Source organism: Syngnathus acus, chromosome 20 (assembly GCF_901709675.1).
Source record: "Syngnathus acus chromosome 20, fSynAcu1.2, whole genome shotgun sequence".
In the NCBI taxonomy this organism is placed as follows: domain Eukaryota; kingdom Metazoa; phylum Chordata; class Actinopteri; order Syngnathiformes; family Syngnathidae; genus Syngnathus; species Syngnathus acus.
In genome coordinates, this window is record NC_051104.1 from 2,540,012 (window position 1) to 2,554,780 (window position 14,769).

A 14,769-nucleotide genomic window follows, 5' to 3' on the forward strand; every position below is an offset into this window, starting at 1 on the left:
CCACCTCCGGGCAATTGCATATTTAATGAGACAGTTGATTGAACATGGGGTCAATTTGCGGCCCCGGGATGTGGGTTTAACTATTGCTCTTAGCGCTTCCCGATCCCATACTGCGGTCGCCATTATACGGACTAACTCACTTGTGTCAATGATGTGTCATCATGAAAAGTCTCCAGAAAAATCAAACATCCCCTAAAAGGCGAGCCGGAGGGAAGCGGGTGGGGTTGGGGGGGGTACCGGTGATTCGTCTTTCTCTGGCGCCGTGGAGATGACCGGCGGTGACATCACTCGGAAATGTAAAAAGGCTTTTAAAAAGAAAAAAAAGAGGGCAGGCTCACAAGATGGAAAAAAAGAAATGTCAGTTCCCTCAGAAATTGTATGAATGCAAAGAGATGATGTCATTGAGATCAAAATGGCAAAGAAAAACATTGAATGGAGTCAAAAAGGAACAAGCACTGAGATCATTTGCGAATGTTTATTAAAAAGTTAAAAGTCCCGCGTCGCTGGTCCGGAGCGGCCCTCGGGCGGCGCTAGCGTGAAGTAGCTGCTGTGTTGGAAACGGAGAACCTCGTTGCCCCAGCTGGTCCAACCCGCTCGCAAGCTTCGGGCAAACAGCTCCAGGCACTCGCCGTCCGCTTTCATGTACGGTTTCAGCACCTCTGCGGAGCAAATGGGCGGGCGTCATTAGAGCATCCCAAAAATAGCTTCAATCACTTCTTGCCATTTGCATTCCTTTTTAAGAAAAGCGCTAGATTATATAAATCAATGGATCTTGTTTTGATCAACCCATTTTGTGCTTCACAGGTTCCAAGTGAAAACAAATGACGCCATACCACAGCCCCCCCCCTCCCTCCCCCATCGCATACATAGGACAGTGCCTGGCGCTGACCTTGAGCCTCAGCACCTGACAATCGCACCTCCTCCGCCAACATGCGGTGAGCAAATAAACACCAGAGGACTGTGGGGGTCTTCTTGGTGTCAGCGCGAGCTTTGACGACCTGATGCCAGACATGTAACGGAGTTTCCCCCTCTGTGGCCCCCAGTGACGAGCAAAGGCGTCACTGACAGGAACCCCCAGGCGGGAGGGGGCGGAGCTCGCTTCAGGCTGGCACGACATAAACATCAAAAAACAAGTGACACTCCCTCGAGGACCGAGTGCGAGTGATGGTGTCTCATCACAGAGCGATACGGTGCAACTGCGCCCCCCAGTGGCTGCGAGCTGCGCAGAAGGTGACGTCAAGCCGATCGTGACGGGGATCGATCCGTTCGCTGGCCATGCCGTGACGTGCTTTACCGCCCCCTTTGCTCTGCGTTTGGGCCTAATTCATCGAGAATAGTTGGCAAATCGATACGCGTTAGCTCATCCGGCCTGCTGAGGAAAGGCCAAAGAAAGGACCAAATATGAAATAACAAAAAGAATGCAGTCTGGATTACTACGTTAGCCAGGCAAGTGAACGAGAAGCAAACGCCCGTTTTCTTTGTCAGTTTTAGTCCCCTTTTTGTCATTTCTCACCAACAATATCTGGAGCCTCGCCTCGCTTTGCACAGATCAGTGATTTCCCAAACGAAAGATTAGTTACACAAATGTCTGAGTGGATCATCACTCAAGAAAAGAAGATGCAAGTTTGAGCCAGTGGGAAAGCGGTTTTGCAGCAAGGAAGAGTGGAGGGGCTCATTGATGCTGCTACAGTGCCCTCTATTGGTCATGTCCAACAACAAGTCGATGACGTTTACCTGCCAGTGACGGTTTGTGGGAGTGAAGAATCGAGGGGATGCTGACAATCAGCCGCTGATCTTGCACGGGGGTGACGCCGCCGACGCAACGCTCTGAGGGGCTGATTTCAAACAGTCAAATTCATGTTTAAGTTTTATTCTTACGACAAAGCCGCAAAAAGAAATGTCACCTTGAATGTCCGCGATATCGCCCCAGGATCAGCACCTCGTACGGTTTTTTGTGCAGTGAATCCAGCGGAAAGACAAACTGGCCATCTGCGGTCACCTAGGAGGGGAGGAAAAACTCAATGGAGGCTCCTGCAACTTTTAACCTTGTTAGTAGACCAGAATCAAGTGCCAAATCTTGAGCAAGTCGTTTAAGTGGTGCTCAGTGCGACCTCCAGTGGACACATTGTGCAACAGTTACTTTTATTTGGAAAACGTGCAGTAAACGACACTTGTGCCTTCAAAGCACAGTGGCGGGACAATTTGCGTGTTTCTCCACCTACCTTGACCCAGAACCACTGGGCCACGGCCTCCACCCCCCAGTGCGGGTACAGCTCGTGGCGGACGAAGCGCAGGTGGCTGGGTCGGTTGGTCACCCAGGTGACCACCAGACTATTGAGGGATGCCAACTGAGGGATGGGGAGTCTTTTCAACTGAGATGAAGGCAGACAAGCGTACCTTGCAGGACACAAACCATCGACTCAAAATGGCGGACTTTTTTTTTTTTTTTGCTTTTACGTGTAGGGTGTCCAAAATGTACCTACGACTCCTTTTGGCAGACTTGTTTTCCCATGGTGGATCCATGACGATGACGTCAAACTTGTGTCCATCTGCGTGGGGGGAAATCAAGCACTTTTGAAAAACTTCTTATCATCATTTGGATTTTTGGACTCACATCGGAGGAGCGGGTGCATCCGGGAGAAATCCGAGAGCAGGAAGGCCGCACGCGGCGGGATAACGTACTCCTCCCCCATCAGCATCGTCACCGCCGCCTGTTCTGCTGGGTTCTCCGTCACGCTGGAGAACAAGTCCAGATGGGACGTGCCGCTACTGGCGTCAAGTAACTGGACGCAGCTTTCTGGGTCCTCATCGTCCATCAGAGGAAGTTCTTTGGCCATGTCGCACAAACTCGCCAGGTTGCACTCTGCACAGAGTAGGGAGTCCGTCTGAGCATCCGCCCCTTTATGCAGGTAGCCCAAAAGTGTGGCAGACTCCACTAAGGACTTGGTTCCGTCCAGGATGACAGATCGGACCTGCATCAACAAAACGACATTTTGAAGGACTTTCTCCTTCCCAAAATGAAGGCAGAGCTTTGATATTGTTACACTCGCCACTCTCAAAAAGTTGGGCATTTTAGGAGAAATGCTTACGTACCTTCTCATGAAAGGCCTTGGAATCGAGCTCTCCTTGGTTGAGCTCACTGCGCTTTCGCTTCCGCTTCTGAAACAAACACTGAATCTCAATGAATAGTGACCGATGCCGTTTTTGTGAAAGTAATATCTATACTTCTTTAACCCAGTGCTGGAATATTGTAATGTTGCTATTTGCCTCCCCCAAGACATCAACATGAACTAGTCAACAGGTTTATTAGTTTCTACCTTTGTAGCGCTCTTGGGCAGCTGAAAAACTTCCTGGTTTTCTGCATGCACAGAAGTCTTATGTATAATATTACTGATTTCATTGTTGTTGTTATGATTGCCATCGCCATGACGTTTTAAAATCCGGAAGTATTGCCTTTTAAAGCGTGCCTCGAATTCTGACTTGAGCTCGCCATGCTGTCGAAAGCAGCGCACGTAATCCTGGTCGATGAGCGAGCAGGCGTCCAACAACCACCCGTGTGTGTCCTCTACCACCACCGACATTGTCCAGCTAGTCGGCTTTAGGTAAAGGGCAAAGGTGGCCTTCGGTTTGTTCTTTTTATTAAGGTTTGCTTCGGGCCACACAGGGCGCCGCCATTAGCCCCAAACACAACATTGGGATGCTGCATTCTATGTCACTCGGAAATTGGAGATTTCATCCCTTCGCTCTAGTAACTCACTATTTGCGATTCTGAAATTCGCCACTTTTTAGCCCTTTGACGTTAAATACATTTGTTGATAAACAGCATACTTATGTTGGTCGTAGGTCTTGTTTTTGTTTGCTTTCCACTCATCAAAATTATGAGCTTTTTACTTTTTCATTTTTACTGCAATGCAGCATTGGAACCAAGCAAGCTCATTGGCTTTCGCGTTGTTTCATTTTTGTTTTGTTTTTTGTTGGAAACCTTTATATCAACAATGCATTGCCATATTAAATACAAAAATTGCACTGTAAACTCAAAAAAATATGTACGCGGCTTGTACATTCCTGCAGAGAGTGAATAAAAATATTAACATATTTTCTCGCTATTTGGCGAGTTTACGCACAAGACTGACAGTCACGTTAAAGGTCATTAATCAGTCACATGAACACATTGTAAACTCTTTTTTCCACGCAGCTCTCGGGTCGGTATGCATAAATTTATACCCTGAATTATTGGAGAATGACGTCATGAAAAAGGCGTGTAATGTGGGGGTGTCCTTCATTCATTGCCGGTGGTGGGGGGGTACAGCGGTACACCCCATACGGACTCTGGAGTGGAGTTGTCAGATTGTCTTCACAGCTCACTGGAGCGTCGGACACTTGGTCCAAACAGATTTTGGGACACTTCATGCCGCCATGCAGAATTATTTTATCTGCGTCCTGCCTCTTGCCCTGCTTTTAACAAGCGCACAAGTTTCACAAGGAACCCCCTTCCGACATGGGGGCGCGCACTCGACCTCCGAAATGCGCCAAAGAAACAAGTAAGTCTACTTTGCTCCCTTGTTTTTATGCTGCATAAAAGGCGAGCGTGATTAATAGAGCGTTTTCCGCCGCAGAAACTGGTGCGCACACGTCGTGCACAAGAACGTCAGCTGTGCCGTGGTGGCCGGATCGGAGAGTTTTGCGCAGCCGGAGTTTCTGCCTTGTCCACCGGAGATGATCAACTGTGCACCTCACGTCATGTAAGTCTGAACGCCATGATTTGTGTAAGGTGTTGGTCACGTGCTTGGATGGGACCTGGATGAGTGATGATGCTGACGCTTTTGTTTGTTAACTATTGTAAATGAATTAAATGCCCGCTCAACTGCCACATGTTCCCTAGATACCGGACTCACTTCAGGCCCACGTACAAGTTGGACTACAAGACGGTGACAGAGCTGCAGTGGAGGTGCTGCCCGGGCTACCAAGGCCACGACTGCATGGAGGTGAAAATTGGCATCAAGCTACCAGAGCAAAACACCGAAAATCTGCTACCGATATCATCTGGACGCATTTCACCCAAGCCTACGGAGCAGGGGGATCGCCCAGGGAATCATCCGTGGCGAGGTCCCAGTGGTGATCCTCGCCTTGAGGATGAGGTGCAGCGGCTCTCCCAGATGGTTCTGGACATGCAGGCCAGGATAACTGACATGTCCTCCAACCTGAGGCTGGACTTCCAGGAGGACGCAAGCAAAATGCTAGCCGTGCTACTGGAACAGACGCGACAGCCCCCCCAGCCCGCCAGTGCCAGAGGTGCCGAGACCAGGACCATGGACTTGCTCTCAGTGGATGATCTTGTGAACAAGATCAGCCTCTTGGAGAGCAGAATTGACACCTGGAACCATCTGGAGGAACGTGTCAACCGACATGACGGGCAAATTCAGCATCTAATAGAGGAACCACCTTCCCTCCCGTCCCAGGGTGACCTGCGGGCCTACGTGGATGAGAACATCCGCGCTTTGAGGAAAGAGCTGATGGAAGGCATGGATATCAAGCTGGCTGACCTGAAGAACTCGTGCGACTACAAGATCATGTCCATGCACCACGAGTGCGAAGACCAGGAGGAGCATTTCCTCAGTTTGACCGAGCGCATAGACTCCAACGAAAACCAACTCCACCAACAAATCCAGGAGCTGAAAAACGAGCTGAAAGAGTCGCAAACCAGACTGATTCCGGACTGGCTTGTGGACAAAGTCGAAGGCCTAGCGAACTGTTCTGTGATGGACAGAGTGAACTCCTTGGACTTTGGACTCTCCAAGGCAAACCTGACAATCTTGGAGAAGAGTCAAAAGACCACTTGGGAGAAGCTTCGAGACATTGAGAACCATGTTTGGAGCATGGAGAGCCTACGGGGCGAACTGATCGCCGTCAAAGACCGCGTGGGGGTGCTGGAGGACCTCGAGTGCAGCAGGTTTCTGGCCGGAGCCCGGGCAGTCAGCGATGTGACGCAGTTGAAGATCGAGGGCTGCCGGAAGGTCCAGAACCCAATCGTGGACGTAGCGAGGGATCTTCAGATCCGGACGGGTAACTTTTATTTTCAGGTGTACTTTATAAAATTGTTTTCTGTTAGCGTAAAAAGCAGGATTGAAGAGAATTTGACATTCAATAATCTTTAGCAAAATCTAGGCTGCTTCCGATTTTTATTCTTTCAAAATTAGTCTCGATTAGAATAGTCACCATCTAGTGGTTAACGGTGGAGTTACACCCCCCCACACACCGAGAAAATAAAATGGGCAGAACAATAGTTAAACACAAATTGCAAAATAGTTACTCAGGCTTTTGCCGAGTCCTAGTCAAGCCCCCAAATTGCGGGAGCATGTTCATGCCTTTTTGTAGTGGCACTCACGAACGCAGCTCCCGTCATGTGGCGGCCAGATGCACCCTGGAGTATATCAACTAATCAACAACACATAAGACACCCTAACCCCCGGGCACACCAAACAGGAGAGCAGCAGCACATTAAAGACATACTAGCAGCATACCAGGCGAGCACACATGTTCCATCTACATGTCTCTGCACGCTCCCACCCCCCAAGGCTTGTTAACGACACAAATCAATGGAACATGTGCGACGTGTTTCATGGGTCGGCCATTAAAAAGGGCATCCGCCGTAAAAACTATCTCTACCAAATCACACGAGCGACAACAAGATGAAAGTCACCACAACTAATGAAAAATAAGGACAATTCGCAACATGCTACTTGTTTTGGAAATCATGAGACAGAAATTGCAAATTACAATCAGCTTGTAAAGATTAAGAAAATGAATCACATAAGATGCGATTTTTCCAACAAACAAAAATGGGGACATACTGTTTTGTTTTTTGTTTCTGAAAAAGTTGGGCCTCAAGTCAAGACTTTGTTTCGCCATAGTTTCAGGCGGTTGCACTGATTCCATTTAAGAAGGAGATGTCACTTATGTCGGGTCCATTTCAGGCCTTCCAAGGAGCTGCGAGCTGTCCAGTCTCATCACAGGTTGACGGGGTTATCGCGCTCGGCCGCCTTATCTCCAAGGCGGCCTCCACTTTAGCTACCCAGGCAGCAAATGGACGTCCTTCTTATCAAGGCGCTGACCTTTTGGCTAAATTGCTCCAACAACAAGCTCCCTTATGATTCGGGACAAAAAAAGCTTGCCTGAGAACATTTAAAGGAAGTTCTTTCCAGCCTCTGCAGATAAACTCAACGTCAATTAGTCTGAAAATTGTCCCTCGCGTTTACGAAAGCCGGCTTGGCGTAAACAACAGCAACTTTGCCAAAGCGGCTGTGATGTTTGTTTGGAAAAATAAACAAGCGGGAGGTTTTCTTTTCACTCGCTCGCAGGAAGCGGCGTGATTGAACACATATGTTGCACTTTTGAATGGCGTCCACTTGTGTTGAGCAACGCCTTTTGGCTCGGACACGTGCGTCACGCCTCTCCGCATAAACGACCCCGTTGCTGTTTTGCGCAGGCAGTATCGTAGTGAGTCATGGCCTCTTGGCACCAATTTGCTCGGATTTTACACAAAAAGTCACGCCGTTGAGATGAATTGACGAAATGTACTCGACAGGCATAACGGCGGACATAGCGGGAGCTCCTCTGGCGGTGCCCCCGCAGACGTCGTCGGGACCCCGGGGGAGAATGACGTTGTCGTCCAAGCTTCCCAAAGGGACGCACGGAAGCATGGCTCCCGTGCTCGGCTTCGCCGGAGCGCCGGGTGACTTGGCCAATCAAATGTCTTTGTTTTGAGCTGTGGTGAAGCAGCATGTGACTCCGTGCTTCTCGTCTGTTAGCTGCGCCGACTAAACTGGCTGAGCCGCTCCCACACGCACCTCCCCCGATTTTGGGTATGTGCTGCAATTTGTTTTCTTCGCTTTCATTCAATACTTTCGGAAGATTTTTGACATTTTTCTGTTTGTGACACAGATGTGGTCGCACAGCACAAAGGGGAAATCTCCTTCTCCGCCGGCCTCACGTCGCCGCCCGCTCACGGCGAGGCGGGCGTCGTCCGATTCGACGCCGTGCTGGTCAACGATGGAGGCCACTACGACCCCAGGACAGGTGAGCGCAATTCAAAATGAAAAAGATTTCATGCCGCAAATCCAGTTCGATGCACTGTACCTGACTTGACCACCAGGAGGCAGTAAAGTGTAATGCAGGCGCAAATGAAGAAGAATAGCCTTCAGTAAGTTCCGTGAATCCCCTAAGAAGGATCTCTGTGTTGCAAGGTGTCTTCACGGCGCCCATGGACGGCCGATACCTTTTGAGCGCCGTGCTCGCCGCTCTGCCCGGAATCAAAATGGAGGCGGTCCTGTCGGTGGACCGGCGCATCATCCACAGGTTGGAGTCCACGGCGGGGACAACCCCCGAGCCGTCCCCCGGCCTCTGCGCCCCTGCCTCGCTCACCCTGGTGGTGCCCATGAGGCGGGGCGAGCGGGCGACAGTGGCGCTGACGAGCGGGAAGCTCGCAGACGCAGACTCCGCCCACATCCAGTCGTCCTTCAGTGGCGTCCTGCTCTACCCGTCTCATCAGTAGCCATGCCCGCCTCTTATATGCGAGCTGGAGAAAGCCAAAAGGTAAAAGAATGACATCCAATATTTTTGATGAACGACCAAAGTGCAGTAAGTGACTCATTATTTGGCACCTTTCAACCAAAGTGGCAGTTTCCCAATGAGTGATGCAGTCCATTTTTTGGTAGGGTTTCAAATTAGTGATCCATAACCATTTTTTTATTGGGGTTCTTTTGGATTGGTGAAAATAAAGATGTTTGCTGAACATTCAAGTTGCATTAATGGATGTGACTTTATGTACTGTCAATATTTTCAAACTGTGGTTTGTATACTTGCGTTCCAATTCTTTCTTAATAATATAAAAATAGATCACAATAGTAAAAAAAATACATTGAAATCCATATTTAGATATATGTATGTCATCATCATCACCACCCAAAACATTTACAAACGTCAAGTTGCTCACACATCATCCACATTAAAACTATTGAAACAAATGCATGAGATCCGCTCACGCGACGAACGTCCCTTTCACATATACAATCCGTGTTGTTTTCAACTCCATAAAATGAGCAACAAAGTGAAGATGAGCGAGAACAAGCGTCCGTCGTCACAGCAGCTCCTCCAAGCAGGCGTGCGTGACGGGCTGCCTCCAGTACGAGAAGGCGCTGAAGTCAGGGCAGCAGAAGGCGGCGGCGTGTTGGCGGCCACGCAACGGGAACACGTGATCCACCAGCTCGCTCAGACGCGAGTACCTGACAACCAGCGATATTTAGATTTTTATTTGATCACGATTTAAGGTTAGTACTGTTTTTTCCTGCGCTCACGAGGTTTTGTTGCCTTTGCTCTGCTCCAGGATCAGCTCGCCCTTGGGGTTCACCGTGAAGATGCGGCAGACGGACACGCCCGCCTGCCGGTAGGCCAACACGTCCTGGAATTTCACAGCCAATTGAAAGACGGCGACCTCGCAATGCAAAACACAGCGCGTACTCACGCTCTCCCTGTTGCCGAACGCGGCGTAGAAGGGTTGCTCGCCGGCCGAGAAAAGCTTCCCGATGTCCGACAGGCATTCCACCTTGAACTTCTCGGGTTTCTTCTCGATCATCTCTCTGACGAGACCGGCGACTCATGGTTATATCGTGTTGCGACATGCGTGATCATGTCCACGCGTACCTGTGGAAGGCCGAGAGGAGGCTGCTGGGCGCCAGCAGCAGCGGCCCCCGGGGCAGCAGCGTGCCCCTGTCGTTGACCCTCTGCAGGTACCCCCGCGTCATGTCCGCCATGCCGATGGCCCGCGCCGAACAGTACAGGAACTTGTAACCGTTCCTGACGCAAAAGAGGAACTGAATAAGCGAGACTTTTTGGGTCGCAAGAGCAGGGAGAGCGAACATACTGGTGCACGGAGTGGTAGAGCTTGGCGATGCCTTCGTGCGTCCAATCTTTGCCCAGCTGAGGCAAGATGTGACCGAACACATCTGACCTGCCGTGACAAAAGAAAACTTACAAGAAGGTTTAAAAGCCATTAAGAAGAAGAGGAGGAGGATTGCGGTACTTGGTGATGGTGCCGTCGATGTCTGAGATGACCACCTGGTCGCTCCAGTCCCACAGGTAGATGGTCCCCTGGCAGCGACACGTTCCCTGGTACTGAGTGGTGATGCTGAAGGTCACGTCGTTGGGACCCGCCTTCAACTTCAGACCCGCCTGCGGGTACGGAGGTCGTGTTGAGGCTTTTCTTTTCAAGCTTGACGTGATCGGGTCTTACGATCTGCTCCGATGACAGGCGCAGGGACTTCCTGTAGGCGGGACCGGCGGTCACGTCGTTGAGCTCTTTGCTTTCGTCGTCGCTCGACCACTCCGAGATTTTCTCTCTGAAGGCAGGCTAAGCATTTAACTTTCATCGGCACTTTTTCAGGTTTGCACAAATCATCTTGGGTAACCCAGATGTTTTGAAGGTGACGACTCACTGTGCTTTAGGGTCCGTGTCCGGAGCTGGACTCTCATTGGTCAAAGTCTTCTGCGGCTCCAGCTTGCTCTCTGTGGACAACTGAACACAAAGCAAGTATTGCATGTTACATAATTGTAAATTGTGAAGAGGTGCGGCTACCTGCTTGACGCTGCTCTTCCTCCAGAACCACCATCGCCCTGACTTTTTAGGCATCCTGTCCCTCACCCAGGCTTCTTCTGTGGCCTGTTGGTCAGGACACTAGCAAATCTCAAGACTCTTTGACAAAAGATTTCAGCAAATCTTGTGATAGCCACAAATCGCATGAGCAAATTACTTTTGGGAGGTTCTTCTGAAAAGCCTGCATACTGAGGATGAGCGGTGCCGCCAGTGTCCAGTTGTAATATCTGCGAGAGAGATCGAATGACGATCGTGATTGACACAACCAAGTTTCAAGCAAGGTAATCTTACCTGTGTCCAATCCGAACCACCAAATTGGGATCATCGATGAGTGCGGGGTTTTCCGCGAAGTCATGATAGCCGATTTTGTATTCCAGGAATTTTTCTGCATGTGCACAATTTGTTGTCTTCCATTGTCATCCCACAGGTGGCGCCGGTGTTGCCGCTTACCGCCGTCGATCTCCGAGTCAGCGCTCCCGCCGCCGCAAAGCGACAGCGCCACGTCGGGCAGGTCGGCGGCTGAGTCGGAAAGACACTCCGCCCCGCTATCCCCGTGACTCCCGCCACCGCCGCCCGCCGCAGTCGTCTCCGTCCAGGACCTCGAAACCTGGTCCGACTCGCTGGACACGCAGGTGGACATTTTTTTTTGTCCTTTGAAACACGGTAAGCCGTGTTAGCATGTTAGCATGTCACCTTTACCTCTTGGGGAAATAAAGAGCGATGACGTCGGGTTCAAGTGCGCTCAGGTCGTCCAGGTAGATGTCTTCTGGTCCCTGATGTTGACTCCTCTTCCTCACACCTCAGTAAAGAGAAGCGATCGTGTCGTGAGAAAAAAGGATGACTGGTTTTCTCACTTCCTGTTCTTCTCATGGGTACCACATCCTTCCTAAGTCTTGTTGACACCGGTTTGTTTTGAGAGATGCAACTCGGGTGGTTGCGAGACTTTGACAAATCTTTTAGCAATTCTTGTGAGACTTGTGCAATTTAGGCTCACCTCGAGTCTTCGCGGCAATCTCTGCGGACTTGGTATCTGACTCACTGTGGCGAGGCGGAGTCGAGCTCCACCTGAGCTTGCGAGGAACTTTCCCGCTGACGTCAGCTTTCTGGGCTTGGGGTTTGACAATGCTGCAGAGAAGATCTTCATTCTGGTGTTCTTGGCCAGAGATAACCCGGAAATGCGTATTCTCCGAGGGGGTGATCGTCAGCACCTTTGGATCAGAGCTCTCCCTTTTGGTCACCTGCTTCAAGAAAAATCTTTCAGCAAATCTTGTTTGGCTAATTTCAAGAGACACCGCCTCCCAAGTCGTTTTGGGTAGCAGTGGACATAAATTGATTTTACCCTTGTGGATTCCGGGAACTCGCCCCAGCTCCACTGCATGTGGGCCTCAACTCTGAAGGTTGTCTTCACCATCAGCTCCGAGTCGCTGTTGGGCGATGCCGACTCAGACAACACGCTGCCAGCAGAGCACAAAGTGACCCAATCATTTGTCTTTGGGTCGCCAACATGGACAGAGCGATGGACTCACTTCATGTAGGGGGGCCAGTCACCATCGGAGAAGGGGTAGCTGTCCCACTCGAGGCTGGTGGCCGGGGAACATCCAAAGTTGTCCTTTGTTGTTGCCGATGCCCTAAAAAAAAAAAGGGGATTTTCAATTTACGGTGGGCCACAGCCGATCCCAAGATGGCCAAGTTGTTTTCGGATTTGACTCACCATGAGGTTATCTCCTCATCCGAACTGAGCCCACGAAGCTCCAGCTCGCCCCCTACTGGCCGGCTCTGATCCTCCTTGCGGGGCTCGGCCTTGTGCTTCCGCCGCCGCCGTTTCCGCTTCCTCCCCCCCGCCTCTTCCGGGCAACTGAGGGGACGACCTTGGTTCTTGATGAGGGCGTCGTTTGTGGGGATGGGCGAGGTCGCCAGGTGGGCTGGGACCATCTCCTGTAAGCATTCAAGGAAATTTAAGATAAAAAGTCATAGTTTTTTTTTTTTTTTTTATGTCTTAAGTGTAACTTACATCGCATTGTTCTATCTCCTGGACAAAGAAAGCCTCACCGTTGTCTCCCAACTTCATGTGCAACTCCACCGCTTCTCCATTTATTTCTATGTCGATCTGCAGGATCATAAAAGCTTATTTTGTGAGCCTCCCAAATTTAGGGAGACTCCAGAGAATCTTGGTAGACTTTGGTGAATCTCATGAGTCACTCACCACTTTTTCTCTAGAGCGCAGTACTCCCAATTTTCCAAAGCGTACGTGGAAGGGGGAACACTGGAAGGATCCGTCGGGCTGCCGCACCACCACCACGTCAATGCAGCCCGACAGCGTGGCCTGATTGATACCTTTGTAGAGTTCCTTAACGGTTACCAGAACCTGGCCTGCCAGCTGACCCACGTAGTTCATTCTGATGGCCGCCTGCCACATAACACAAAAATGACCAAATTATATTGCCATTGAATTCCCATTGAGGGTTCTATGAAGAAAACAAAAATCCTTGGTCAACAACATAAACCTGACCATGACACCCGATGGGGCGAGCGAGACGTTAAGTAGTGTTAATCCTGTTTAGCAGATTAGTCTGCAAATTTAGCTTTCCCTAGCCTGCGTGTGCCGTACATCCAAGCGACACGTGAGCATCTGAAATCATATTTATCATGCATCATTCTAAAAACAAAAACAATCAACACAAAGCACAATAATAAACCAATTAAATGACTATAGCCAATCAAAAGGGAGCAAAAGGGATGATTGCCTTTGTGGAGGTAGATTACTGATACTAATAAGTTTTTTTCTAATCATTAGAAAAATATTCATATCTGATTAAATAGGAGTTAATTCTATTGTAGTTAAAAAAAAAACTTTTTTCAACCATGAGGAGTTCAGTAACACAATTCGGTGCTCGGTTATGACAGAACTATGTTTTGTTTTTCCTTTCCATTTTTTTAATTGATACGTTTTAAGAAATACAAACAAAAGTCGCCACGAATGTCGGCGCTGAAATATTAACATTAATGTCGCTGACAGAACATTTCAGACAAGAAAAAAAAGTAGAAAAAAAAAAGTCAGCAAAAATGACGTCAGTCATTTCGAGTGACTCCGTGGCCGACAAAAGAAAGTGCACGACTTTTTATTCGTGAGGTTAAATGTTCCCACCTGTCTTGGAGGACCACCTGCCGCTGCGTTCTTGTCCTCCACCTCGGGTTCTTTTTAAATCTTCTCAATCCCCGATAGCAGCGAATTCAGCACGTGACGCGAACGGTGTGGTGACGTCACCGCGGCTATCGCGTATGTTTAAAATAGATTTGGCTTTAAATTGAATTTAATACTAGGTGGCTTTTGACTTGCAACTAAAATTTCCTTTAACATTTTCTTCTATTTTTTCCTTTTTTTATTTATTAGAGCGATGATGACAGATGAAAACAGTCCAAGCAACACAAACCATATAGGAAAGTGGAAAAAAAGAATGTGAAATTATACATTTGCACATATAAAAGCATAGAGGTACATGTTGAAACATATAAGAAGAGCGGTGCCTTGAGATACATGTGGAATTTGTTCCGTGACCACACTCCAAACAATCTGTTTTGTCCTGAAGTTCAGGCTAAATCTATTTGATCACCAACATCTTCAACGGTGACTTCTTCTTCTTCTGGCTTCTTGGTCAAGTTGTCCATCTTCTCAATTGCCGCTCTGGAGTCTGTAAAAGGAAGACATTTTGATGGAAACTGTTGTATGGATTCACGACCAACTTGCTACCTTTCCGCATCCCCGTGACGGTCGTTTTCATCTTGTCCTCGGGAGTGTTGGCACCAAACACCACGTTACCCTCGGCGTCGGTCCAGTAAGAGGTCACGCCCAGGTCGGGCGTTCCCTCGATCACGTCCAGCTAAAAATAGTACACCATCATGTACACTAAATAAAAAGTCAGTAAATGGGAGAACCAGTTCCTCTACTTACCCTGCCCAACTGATTGCAAAAATATTTTTTGTTTAAAAATGTTGATTTTTCAGACTATCATAAGTCAACGGCTGAGCAAATATTTGGATTCGGGTTGGTGTCCATGCTGGTGGCAGATGTGAGGCTGCAGGAATCAGGAGTGAAGGGTGTGGATGGTGACAAGGTGGAGGCC

The 14,769-nt window shown here is 49.2% G+C and overlaps 3 protein-coding genes across 5 annotated transcripts; 1 reads left to right on the forward strand and 2 right to left on the reverse strand.

Moving 5' to 3' along the window:
- Positions 1 to 461: 461 nt before the first annotated feature.
- mettl4 (methyltransferase like 4) lies at positions 462 to 3,697 on the reverse strand. 2 transcript variants are annotated; one of them, XM_037279969.1, is made up of 8 exons: positions 3,318 to 3,697; positions 3,094 to 3,153; positions 2,615 to 2,972; positions 2,480 to 2,549; positions 2,223 to 2,397; positions 1,905 to 1,999; positions 1,735 to 1,835; positions 462 to 659 (listed from the first exon to the last, which is right to left on the reverse strand). In XM_037279969.1, exons 1-8 carry the CDS (start codon positions 3,579 to 3,581, stop codon positions 487 to 489), a joined length of 1,296 nt encoding a protein of 431 aa, XP_037135864.1. In that variant the 5' UTR covers positions 3,582 to 3,697; the 3' UTR covers positions 462 to 486. The 2 variants fall into 2 exon arrangements, with proteins under 2 accessions (XP_037135864.1, XP_037135863.1); XM_037279968.1 differs by having other exon boundaries at positions 3,094 to 3,159.
- A 607-nt stretch (positions 3,698 to 4,304) lies between these two features.
- Positions 4,305 to 8,795, forward strand: emilin2b (elastin microfibril interfacer 2b). The gene is made up of 7 exons (XM_037279541.1): positions 4,305 to 4,541; positions 4,617 to 4,742; positions 4,883 to 6,063; positions 7,586 to 7,732; positions 7,809 to 7,862; positions 7,942 to 8,076; positions 8,244 to 8,795. Exons 1-7 carry the CDS (start codon positions 4,417 to 4,419, stop codon positions 8,549 to 8,551), a joined length of 2,076 nt encoding a protein of 691 aa, XP_037135436.1. The 5' UTR covers positions 4,305 to 4,416; the 3' UTR covers positions 8,552 to 8,795.
- A 4-nt stretch (positions 8,796 to 8,799) lies between these two features.
- LOC119139132 (phosphatidate phosphatase LPIN2-like) lies at positions 8,800 to 14,644 on the reverse strand. Of its 2 annotated transcripts, XM_037279539.1 has the most exons (21): positions 14,397 to 14,644; positions 13,794 to 14,337; positions 12,852 to 13,055; positions 12,660 to 12,755; positions 12,360 to 12,583; positions 12,175 to 12,276; positions 11,988 to 12,102; positions 11,688 to 11,886; positions 11,348 to 11,447; positions 11,099 to 11,268; positions 10,940 to 11,033; positions 10,806 to 10,875; positions 10,631 to 10,714; positions 10,491 to 10,570; positions 10,289 to 10,394; positions 10,079 to 10,227; positions 9,920 to 10,006; positions 9,700 to 9,852; positions 9,521 to 9,635; positions 9,354 to 9,457; positions 8,800 to 9,281 (listed from the first exon to the last, which is right to left on the reverse strand). In XM_037279539.1, the coding sequence occupies exons 3-21, from the start codon at positions 13,041 to 13,043 to the stop codon at positions 9,137 to 9,139; spliced, it is 2,385 nt and encodes a 794-aa protein (XP_037135434.1). In that variant the 5' UTR covers positions 13,044 to 13,055; positions 13,794 to 14,337; positions 14,397 to 14,644; the 3' UTR covers positions 8,800 to 9,136. The 2 variants fall into 2 exon arrangements, with proteins under 2 accessions (XP_037135434.1, XP_037135433.1); XM_037279538.1 differs by having other exon boundaries at positions 10,806 to 11,268.
- Between the last annotated feature and the right edge of the window lie 125 nt (positions 14,645 to 14,769).